General features: G+C 37.1%; 1 protein-coding gene across 1 annotated transcript in view; it reads left to right on the top strand.

Moving 5' to 3' along the window:
• Positions 1–11,960, top strand: part of LOC140147368 (polycystin-1-like protein 1) — a 118,593-nt gene that overhangs the window by 84,099 nt on the left and 22,534 nt on the right. Inside the window, 10 exon segments of the mRNA XM_072169145.1 lie at positions 374–525; positions 2,443–2,543; positions 2,775–2,903; positions 4,217–4,370; positions 4,512–4,664; positions 5,485–5,649; positions 7,529–7,589; positions 7,591–7,746; positions 9,424–9,597; positions 10,813–10,929. Of these exon segments, the coding sequence (XP_072025246.1) occupies positions 374–525; positions 2,443–2,543; positions 2,775–2,903; positions 4,217–4,370; positions 4,512–4,664; positions 5,485–5,649; positions 7,529–7,589; positions 7,591–7,746; positions 9,424–9,597; positions 10,813–10,929 (1,362 nt within the window).

Genomic DNA, 11,960 nt, shown 5'->3' with positions numbered 1-11,960 from the left:
TTTCACCACACCAGAAAGTTGGGGTGAATTATTTGCAAAGCTTAATTCCGATTGGTGATTAAAGAGAAATTATCATGTAATTTACCAATAATAGGCAATGTTAGATCGGCAGGTAGTGCTCAGGGGGTTAAAAGCCAAGTATTTTATATGGTAAAATTATGTGATGTTCAAGAATTACTTACTTCTACTCTTCTGATGCAGGTTTCAGCAATACTGTCAAAATTGTACCAACAGTTTACTAGGTCTTTCTTTGTTCTGATCATCATCTCTTGTGTTGTCCATGCTCTAAAATAGTTTCTGAAGATGTATAGAAGATGCTGTTACTTCTTGGTTAAATATTAATGCGATGTCTAATCTTTTGAATTTTGAACAGGGTCATGATCGGCACTGCAACTTCACATTTTCAACAGAATTCATGAGTGTGCATCAGTTTAATGTAACGGACCAGAATATTCGTCAAACTTTTCATATTAGCTTGGAGCTAATCAATGTGGGCAGGACATTGCCTGTTGGTGTCCTCCTAAGGTAGGGTATGAATAAACATGAGATACTGAATAAACATAAGATCAGGTTAGCGACATGCAAATCTGTAGCCAGGGGGTGTGGAATCTGAATTAAAAGGTCCACTTTATTCTGTAAAAAAATCTGCCCTTTTTGGCCTAAAACTTAAAAGGTCTACTTGTTATGGTGAAAAACATCAAAATCAGCCCTTATTTGAAGGAAAAATTCACAAAAGATCCACTTTTGAGCCTGCTGTACACCTCCCAAAAATAAATCCTGGCTACAGGCCTGCACATATGATTATTATTTATATCAGCATTCCAAGTGATACAAATAAATATGTATCTCATAGTTTCTTCGAAGTACACAGATTACTACAATATTTTTAAAATATTGTATGCACAGATGATGTGCATTTGGCTTAGGCCTATATATTTGCTTCATATTGAATATATACATTTGTTTCCCAAATAGACGTGAATGTTTGGGAAAAACATGTATATCTTAAATACGAAAGGTCAACATTTTCATTATGATGGATGGCTTTTCCTCCCAGCTACATACACTTTAGGTACATGTACATATCATTAGATTATTTATAAAGTTTACTTGACTGTTAAATATCAAAAATATGAAAAATATCAATTTTTAATAATTTGCCATAAAATCTGTATTTATCGCAAATTTCAAAAAACTTAAAATTATTTGATATTAGAAGGACATTCCTCATATTCCGAATGCAATTTAGTATGTCTGATGTGCTCTCAGATCTCACAAAAAAACCTGTGCAAATGTGGGTGACCAACCCCTTAAATGAGCTAAATATGCAATTTCTTTGTTCAGTAAGGAGCATGTGCCCCCCCCATACAGTCCACTTGGTAATATGAGGGGGGGTCAAAAAGTTCGTAGAACTCGGTATGCTTCTTTGTCGCCCAGTATTGAATTTGGTCTCATTTGAAAGCTTGTTCCTTCAAAACATTACTGCAAAGATATTAGATTTTTGCAACACTGTATGTGGGCAGGACACTCTTCAGAGGAAGCCTACCTCCATGAATTCACAGGTACTACCAGAAGTGAATACAGGGTCATTATGGAAATTTCTCCGGACGGCGGTGAAAACAAAAATGAAATTTAACAATGTACAGTTGCTGTAAATTGTAATGAAGTTCTTGGTATTCAACAGCAACAAAATGGTTCTTAGAGTTCAAGAATGGCATGAGTGTCCGTGAAGATCAGCCAAGGTCCAAATGACTTGCTGACGTCACCACTATAAATGATATAAATGCTGGTACAATGGCATTGATAATGAATAAAGAGCCAAATAAGAAAGATGAGATAGCCACAAAAAATGACAACTCTGATGAATGTGTTTTTAACATGAATCCATTAACATTGGGTATTCCAGGGTGTCTTCTAGATGGGGTCCCAGAATCGTCATGTACAAAATTGATACCAATTGACATATTCAGGTCCACACCTTCGATACACTTTGAATGAGGACCGAGACAAGTTTAATCTATTCTTAGTTTGTCAGGCTGCCATTCACGACAGAGGGGTCAGTTAACTAAAGTAACCATATTGTGGTTCAGGCATGGCGTCCAGTTAGTGAAACCTATTTTAGAATATGAAGTCCTACCTTCATAATATCAGGTTTGCTGGTGATCAATGCTGGTGAGCCTTCACTGAAGAGTGGCTCAAGGAGCTATCGGAAGACTTCCATTTTGTTGACATAGAAGGTTTCAAGAAAAATTGTGACAGGTACATTAAGGTTTGTAGTGACCATGCTCAAGAGTGAGATAGAATGAATTTGGCTAGTACTCTTTCAAGTACCTTGCTCTTTCAAGTACCTTGCTCTTTCAAGTACCTTGTTCTACGAACTTATTGACCACCCCTCGTATCTGCAGTGGTTGCTTACTCTGTCAATATTTCTTGTTTTTTCAGATATGGTCAAGAACCAACTCCATATAGATATGATGTGAAATGGGTGTATACCATGTCTGATAATAAACTGGACATCTTCTTAAAACCAGATGAATTTAATGGTAAGTATGGACAATTCTTAGCAGGCAGCTGTTCAGTGTAGTTCTTTTTTTGTCTTCTTTTTCTCCTTTGGTAAAGAACTTGTGTCATAATGATTGAACATAGGTTGATGTTAAATAAATAGACTGCTTCTTGTGAATTGAAAATTGGATTTCCAACTGAGCCACAGAGGCACATTGCAGAATCTATAGGTGTTGGGTTTGACTTAACTATGTTTATTTGTTTTTCACTAGTAACTGGTGTTTACTACATAGCCCTACTAGATGATACATTTGATCAGGAAGTATATCGTGGTGATGTTGTCAAGGAAAGACCATATAGACTACGTATGTGGTGGGGAGATTGTCTTTTCTGGAAAACAGGTGAGTGAGTTCATAGACTACGATTGTTGGCAGAGCCCTTATACACCTGCCAACATATATACATTGGGGTCCATTTCACTAACAATTTTTACGATTTGTTAGTCCCAAAATCCATTGTAACTGACAAGGCATCTTAAAATCCCATTTCACTATTTTGCGATCGGTACCATTTGTAATAGGGCATGGTGGCTCAGTGGTTATGGCCTTGGACTCATAATATGAGAGCTTGCTTGATGTGCATGGGTTCGAGTCCCCGTCCCACCACCGTGTTGCGCCCTTGGGCAAGGCGCTTTGCCTCGCTTGCCTCATCCCACCAGGTGCAATGGGAAGCTGTTAGGTGTTGTCACACCTTATGCCAATTGTAGGCTGCAAACGTGGTTCCGACATATTCTAATGACGGCGGAATAAATGTAAAGCGCTTTGAGGCTGTTTACAGCATATTGCGCTATATAAATATCTACATTTATTTTAAGTATAGGGATTTCCTACAGGATTCTTCTAGTATAAAAGTATTTGTAAATCACCAACGATTACTTCAGAGTTACAAACCGTTAAAAGAAAGTTGAGTGAAATACACCCTAGTGTATAAGAATAGGGGAACAACAGGGTCACATCAAGTGAGGTGCTGATATCAGTGATTTAAAGTATAAGGAGAAGCAAGGTGCTTGGTTCTGATTCCCTGTTGGGCTATTCCAGTTGACATCCATAAACCCCCTATGAAAGACATAACCTTAAACTTCCACACAGGGAGTGTGATGTTCAAATGGGTTACTTGAATGGGTGACTCTATTTGAAACCTACACCCCCTGTGTATAGGGAGATTAAGTTACATATACTACTCCCAAATGTGATTAAATATGGTTTTGGAGAATTTTTGGTTTAATATTTTTCTTTCAAAATATCTCTCTTGGTGCTGTATTAACCCTAACCAAACAGATCATCAAAAAACCTCAATTCACAAAGCATCTGCAAGCGTGGGTATCCCACGAGATGTGATAACATCATCATGCGGACAGTCATATGGTCACAGAAAGCTTGGCCGGTTAAGGTAGGCATATATCTGGCACCTGAAGGGTCCCTGGTTAAAAACCGCACCCGAGAAAAAAAGTTTTCCCTTCTTGTTCTTTGTTTCTTCTTTCCTTCTTTTTCCTTCCTCCTTGCCAAAATAGGCCAATTAGGGTTAAAATGGTCAAGTAGACTTGCAAAGATAATATGACAATTATAATAAAAAAATTCTACCCATGTAAGCACACCTCCCCATGTAAGCACTTCTGTTGACTTCTCTAACGTACACTATTTCTTCATTTGTTTAGACAAAGACAAATGGTTAAGTGATGGTTGCACAGCTCTGAAAACATCAACCTTTGAGAAGACGGTATGCCAGTGTAATCATCTCAGTACCTTTGCTGTTAGTTTTCATCCCATTGTTACTACTGCTAAGTTTGTTGACCTGGCTATGTTTTTGAGGTAAGCAATGATGAATTGAATTGTAGTTTATTCAATGTTGTTTTTCCATTTTCTCTTCATATATTCTTGCATTTTTTTAAATGCTGAAATAAAATTATAGTTAGTATAAGTCATATAACAAGAATCTCTTTTGTATTTCAGACCAAACACCAATGCCATTCCATACTCCTTTGTGTCTGCTCTCATTGGTGTCTATGCTTTCCTCTTCATCTATTGTTATTTTGCTGACAAACATGATGAAAAGAAGCAAGGACTTATCTATCTGAAAGATAATCAGGCATCCGATCAGCAATAGTAAGTTTGTATTTTTAATATTTTGTGATCATCATCATGATATCTTCAATATTTGGATCAATATCTGTGTCGGGAATTCAGTTTGCCTGTTGGCATTGCATGCACAAGAATGACCTATGTGACACGATCAAGGGAAATGAGTCGGATGTTGCTAATATTAACTTTGAGATATTGACAACAATTCTTATGTTTTATATTGTTTTCAGCGATTATTGAATTGACGTAACTTCGCAAAGAATAGTCATATCAACATGGGGTTTTCAATTTCTGAAAACTCTAAATGTCCTCTTTAGAAACATATGTAAAACTCATTTTCGACCAGGGTCGACATGTGACTCATTCCCCTTGATCATGTCACATATGTGCAGATGTTTTCATGCTGTTCATAATTTCATCTTGTTAGAACTTGGGTAGACTCTGGGAATGTTGTCATTAATAGTAATTTATACTAGCAGTGTGTATAATTACAAGTACTGAGGGAAAGTGTTATAGTGTTCAGGTATACACTTTGAACCAATTTGGTCATCCAATTTCTGTTCTGACTCCTTGATCAGTTTGAGCTCTAAGTGAAATAGGCCATTCCAGTTCAAATACACTTCCTATGGAAGACTTGGCCTTAATCTTCCGCACAGGGTGTGTGAATTTCAAATGAGTGATTCCACCTGCATGTACATAAGCGATTCCATTTGCAATGTACATACCCTGTATGGGAGATTACGGTAATGGCTACCTTAAAGGGTGTATGGATTCCAACTGGAATAGCCCTGTAAATTGACATCACAGAATTTTGTTATAATTGTAATTTTGTATCTTTACACAGTTATGAAATCACAGTTGAGACTGGATTCCGTACTGGTGCTGGTACAACGGCTCGAGTCAGTATAGTTCTACATGGTGACGATGGGCACTCTGAGACTAAGGAACTCATATGTGATGATGGCAGGCCTTTGTTTGAGAGGAACTCTAGAGATAGATTCATTGTCAGGTAAGGCAAGCTTTTTCTTCTGATTAGGCATAGGAATGATATATACTACTTAGAAAATACACAGGGGTGTAAGTTTTCCGTTGTTTTTTTTACAGATTTTCATTTTGTTGTGGGGTTGTTTTTGATCTGGATTCTATAGATCAAACTGTCAAAATGAAAGAAAGCAAGTCAGATTAGTCCATGTTTTCTAAAATGTATTACTTAAGTTGTAATCATATCCGTAAAAATTTTGGCTGAAGAAAAATGAGAGAAATTATAGGAAATGTTGTGCCATCTTTGTGTGAAATTTGCCTCCATTGTACTTTAATAGAAATGAACATCCCCCAGACCCACATTTTGCCGATTTTGAGCCGGTTACTTTTGAGTCGAACATTTAGCATAAATTTAGCTGATTTAACAAACATACTTAAATGTACTCGGTGTGACAAGATTATAATTATTTTTATACTATTCCACCAAATATAGTGCATTTGCATGATTTTTGTGTTGATCTGTGATCCCCTTTGACACTTTAACATGGAGTTTTTAGCATTTTTATTGGGTGCTTATAGACAAGGTTGAGAGATAGACAAAGAAATACAATGTTAAGATAAGAAAGAAATACATACTCACAAAAATAATGTGTACCCTGTTAAAATTGCAAGCTACACAGTTTCAGTATATCGTAAAAACTCGATAGTTAGCATATGTGCTTACTATCGAGCGCTTTTGAAAACATGAAATTGCACCTGATTGAACAGATTCATCAGGATCGGTATAGTAAACTGGTTAACAAAGTTCCTTGTATCTGATCCAGAAAGTTCACTTACTTGTGTACGTTTCAACAACACCTGTTGTCAGATTGGACCTTTAAGAAGGTCAAAGACCAGTTACAGTGTGTCAAACCCAAGAAAGTTAACAAAAAGACTGATGACAAGACCAGAAGTAAAGGCATGGTTGTGCTTCCCTATATTAAAGGTGTTACTGAAAGAATTTCTAGAGTCATGAGGAGTTACAACATTTCTACTGCGATGAAACCGCACAACACTCTCAGAAAACAGCTGGTACATCCTAAAGACAAACGCGATCCTAACAACACCACGGATGCGGTATATAAGATACCCTGCAAGAACTGCGATTTGTCCGACATAGGCGAAACAGGTAGAAAGTTTGGCACAAGACTAGAAGAGCACAGAAGTGAGGCAGAGAAAATGAGCAAAACGGTTACCACCAGAGCAGGTAGAAAGGAATCGCTGTCAGCTACACACAAGTCGGCCATCACTGACCATGTCGTCGACAAGAATCACATCATTGGATGGGGGAAGCTGAGGTCATCGACGCGGAGCAAAATAGATACACTCGCTGGATTAAAGAGGCTATAGAAATAAGAAAGAGGAGGGGCACCACCATGAACAGAGATGAAGGACAGTACCAACTATCTCACATATATGATGACTTTCTGAAACAGGGACCTAAAAAATCCCTTGGAGGAAAATCAACTGGTAATTCTAAGATCAACGCTGGAACTACTTCTAGCGTCGGTTGTCAGTAGCAGTCACTACCAATCAAGTGTTGATAAAGACAACAGGTGTTGTTGAAACGTACACAAGTAAGTGAACTTTCTGGATCAGATACAAGGAACTTTGTTAACCAATGAAATTGCACCAATGGGGTTGAGGCACACATTTACAGGTTGCTCAAAACCCTTTACACTTTTGTGGATGGGACTCTTCATGTTTCATGTTTACATGTTTTAAAAGTGCTTGATTGTAAGCACATATTCTAACTATCAAGTTTTTATGGTATTTAACTATAGACACGTCATTCATTATTATGTTATATGAATGAGATTTGTTTTTTAACAGGATATTTCTGTTTGTTTATTTTTTTTTACAAATAGTGTACCAGAAAGTATTGGCAACATCTACAAAGTGCTGGTGTGGCACAACAACAGCGTGCATTTCACCCAGCTGGTATCTAAGTCGTATAGCTGTCAGGGATCTGATCACCGGACATAAGTGGTATTTCATCTGTGAGAGATGGTTTGCTGTGGAAGAGGATGATGGCAAGATTGAGAGGGGAATTGATGTTTTGAAAGAAGGAGTTGGATTTTCAAAGGTAAATTTCAAATTGATTAAAAACAGTGAAATGGTTTTTTGTAACATCGAATATTACATATGTTGCATACATACATACATACATACACACACACAAAAGTTTCTTAGGACGCAATTCGCCAAAGCAACATTGCGTTTACAAAAATAACAAGAGCAAACTACATAAGCAATAACAACCAGAAAGTCAGAACAAGTGTGTTCTTTAGAGTTTCTTGAAAGTGATTGTAGATGAGGCTCCCCTGATGTGTTGTGGTAGACCATTCCATGCTTTGGCAGCAACAACAGGAAACCTGTGTTCTCCAGCAACAGAGTTGAATCTGTCAATTGCAAGACGTGAAGGATCATTTGAAGATCTGAGTGGGCGAGCAGTTACATAATAAGAGAACATTTGAGCAATATAAGCGGGTGATTGATCATGAAGTGCCTTGTACACAAGAAGCAAGATCTTAAAAGTTACTCTGTGTGCCACAGGAAGCCAGTGCAATTTTGATATTAATGGCACAGCTTCAGTTCGACGACCAACAGCATATATAACACGCGCTGTACTGTTCTGTAGGCGTTGCAAACGGCTCATATTCTTAGATGACAGGCGAGTATAAAGCGCGTTGCAGTAATCAAGGCGTGAAATGACCAAAGCACGAACTGTGTGATGACATGTGTCTGAATCAATAAATCTCCGGATTCACCAGATATTTCTGATGTGGAATAAAATACAGTGGCGAAGATTGTCAATGTGAGAATTGAGTGACATTGTGCTATCAAAATAGACGCCCAAGGTTTCTGATGACTGGATGGCGTGATCTTTGATGAACCAATAGTGAGTTCAATGTCAGTTAACTGAAGATGCCTGATGTTGTAGGCAGAACCAGAGTTTCAAATAGTTCACAGTTAACCAGGCTCTGATTTCTGATATGCAACTTGAGATCTTGTCAAGAGCATTTTGCTTGTCACCAGTAATCCGAGGATTAAAAGATACATATAATTGACAGTCATCTGCATAAATGTGGTAGTTGATTCCATGCTTCTGAACAATGTCACCTATTGGAACAGTGTATGCAGGAAAGAGAAACATCTATGTAAGTTGGAACAAACATATAAGATGATGACAAATCTGATAGTATACAGTTTGCAGACTATCCTGTGATCACTTCAATGTTATTTAACATTTTGTAACTTTGATGTCTTAACTAACATGCAACCCACAGCAGCTATAGGGAGTATCCCATCATGCATTGCAGCATGCTCGCTCCATAGCAAATGTATACAAAAAAGAAGTAAGTAAGAGCCGCTTAAATATTGGTAGCTATGGATAGTTTTGCAATACATTAGGGATCATATTTTGTTCAAACAAAAGTCTAAGCACCCCTGATTTAGCAAGTAATTGAAAGTTGAAGTGAGGGAATTTGTGTACATTTTCTGTTTCAAGTGCAGTTCTATTATGGTACCGCAAAGCATAATGGGATAGACCTTTCAGCTGCTGTGCATACAACCCAAGAAATGTGAATCTTGTGAAAAAACAAAATGGCAAATAGATGGAGCTCATTATAATTCAAGAAAACAATACTCATCTGAAACTGTCCGTTATTATATTTAGTAACTCAATTGGTTTCAAATCTTCCTTGTACTGATGACCACATATGTTTTATTTGATAGTCATTTCACATCATTTTATTTCCAGGCATTCTGGGCTAAAGGAGCACAATACTTCGCAGACTACTACATATGGAGCTCTATATTCACCCGCCCACCATACAGTGTGTTCACTAGAGTGCAGCGTTTGACCTGCTGTCTGTCCATATCTATGGGATTCTTGTCTATATGTGCTCTAAGATATTACATAATGAGTGATGAGGTAGGTTAAGTATACTTTGTAGCTTCTAATTATGAACTGATTAGGACCTGATGAATTGACCCTGATGTGGCAATGACATCAACCCATTGAGGCAGCTTTTCTGTGCGCGCATCTATACGGCATCTAAAAGCGTGCATGTGCCAGCATTCTGAACGATTGCTAGTGATTTGAGATCACTAGGGATTTGAAGTTGCGCCCAATGAAATGCCCACTTCTGTCACTTCCACATCGGGGTGAAAATGGTATCAGTACCGTTTCAAACCAATGGTGATGCTATTTTGTATCATGGATGCAATATTGTGAAACTTAGTTTAAAAAAGTGTTAATAAAGTTAATTTCAAATTGCACTTAAAAGCTGAACGTATACTTGATTTGCCACAAGCCTATTTTCCCCAAACAAATTCATATCAGAATTGGTAGAAACTGATATATAAATTTGACATATAAATTTGGCTTAAAACTGATGGCATTGTATCATAACATAAACATAATATCTCAAAGGTATGACCATAGTAGAAAAATATGTCATGTGTACAGGGTGTATCAAAATGATAAGTACTCAGTGGGTATGGCCAAGACTGCCACACCAATATGCAGTAAAATATCTTCCTTTATATTGGTAGATTTATGTTACAATACATCACATAACTATAAACTGTAGTCATTGCAAGAGGATCCAGTGTTGAATTTAGAAGAAGCAGGCATTTCATTAGACACCAAAGCTGATGGGTACCAATCATTTTGATACACCCTGTATTGTTTGCGGCAGTATTACAGCCAATAATTTGAGGCAAGAATTGGAAAATTGTGGCTATGTATAAATTAAGTATAGGCAAAATTGGTTTTCTGCTTAAAAATTCTACAACATTTTCACCAGATTTTTTCCTAAATATTAAAGGAAATGACTATTTCAGTCTACCCAGTCGATATCTCTTGGAATAATTTTACAAGAGCAACATGAAAATTGTGGATTTTACTGTATAACGTATGGTGGGCAAGGTGCTGGGGTTAAAACTTCAATCAGTAAAATTGACTGTAAAATCATGGATTTTAGTGTATAAACCTATGGTGGATCTCACCATGATTGGCAATCAGTAAAATTGGGTGTAAAGACAAGCGGTTTTTTTTACGTCAGTACTAGAGTTAATCAACAATTTTACTATCTCACATGAATAAGTTAATAACTATATGAATTTGTATTTTTTTTCTTCCCAGGATATTGAGTTGGGTCTAGTTGATGTATCAGGGGAAGCAGTGTTATGTGGTATCATTGTGGCTCTACTAGCTATACCAATTAACTTTCCTGTTATCATGCTCTTCAGAAGAGCCAAGGTAAAGGAAACGTTATGTATGAGAATTTCCATCACAAGATCATTATTCTATTATTCTGTCATTTGAAAAAAATGGGAGATATTAAATGTTTTCATTAACAAGAGAATACATTGCATTTGAAACTTACCATCCCGGCCCCCCAACTCAACACAAAAGTTGGCAACCATGAGAGTTACCAAAAAGCGGAAAAGGGGCAATTTTTTTACCAGTAGCAAGGACATGAAATTGGCAAAATAGGGGTATTTAAATTGGACTGTCATAGATTTGACTGTGAAATCAGCAAAATAGGGGTATTTAATTTGCACTGTCCATAAATTGGATAAAAGGGGTACTTGAGAAAATCTAGTAATTTTTTGGCAATATTTAGTGTCATTGAAAAAGGGGTGTTTGAAATTCTAGTCATTTAAAATGGGTGTTGGAAATTCTAGTCATTGAAAACCACAAAAAAGGGGTTGTTTTTGGCCCAATTTTGTCCTCGATTTTGTATGAAAAATCATTGGAAAAGGTGGTGTTTGAAAGATTTGGTAACTCTCATGGTTGCCAACTTTTGTGTTGAGTTGGGGGACCCCGGGCTTACCATCTGTCTGCTTCCTTCCAAGATTTAATTGTAATTGCAATTCTTAACATTTGTTGCAATCAAGCAAGATGAGCCCAGGGTGTGATTTTTCCCGATTGCAGGATTTTTCCCCTTTCCCTGTACAAAAGAATAGGCAAGTGTGGGTTTTCAGGATTGTTCGACACATACTCCTGTCTGAGCCTGATGCTGTAGGTAGTTTATTTCAAAATATGGCTCAACAAGTGTGCCATGCATTTCAATTCATTGTTTTAGGTCATCACACAAGATTATATCTGAAACATCTCTCAACAAAAGTAGACTATTTAGAACACTGATGATAATGGTTTTACTAAAATGTATGTTGGAAAAAAAAAAAAAATGTTAAACATATTTTGCTTTATCGCATCAAAAGTCACTGTTTCCTAGACAGTGCACAATCTGAGGTTACTGTCCCGAACCTAGGTTACTTTTTGTA

The sequence above is a fragment of the Amphiura filiformis genome, chromosome 3, assembly GCF_039555335.1.
Source record: "Amphiura filiformis chromosome 3, Afil_fr2py, whole genome shotgun sequence".
Lineage (NCBI taxonomy): Eukaryota > Metazoa > Echinodermata > Ophiuroidea > Amphilepidida > Amphiuridae > Amphiura > Amphiura filiformis.
Note: the sequence above shows the minus strand (reverse complement) of the source record. Positions and strands in the feature narration are given on the sequence as shown.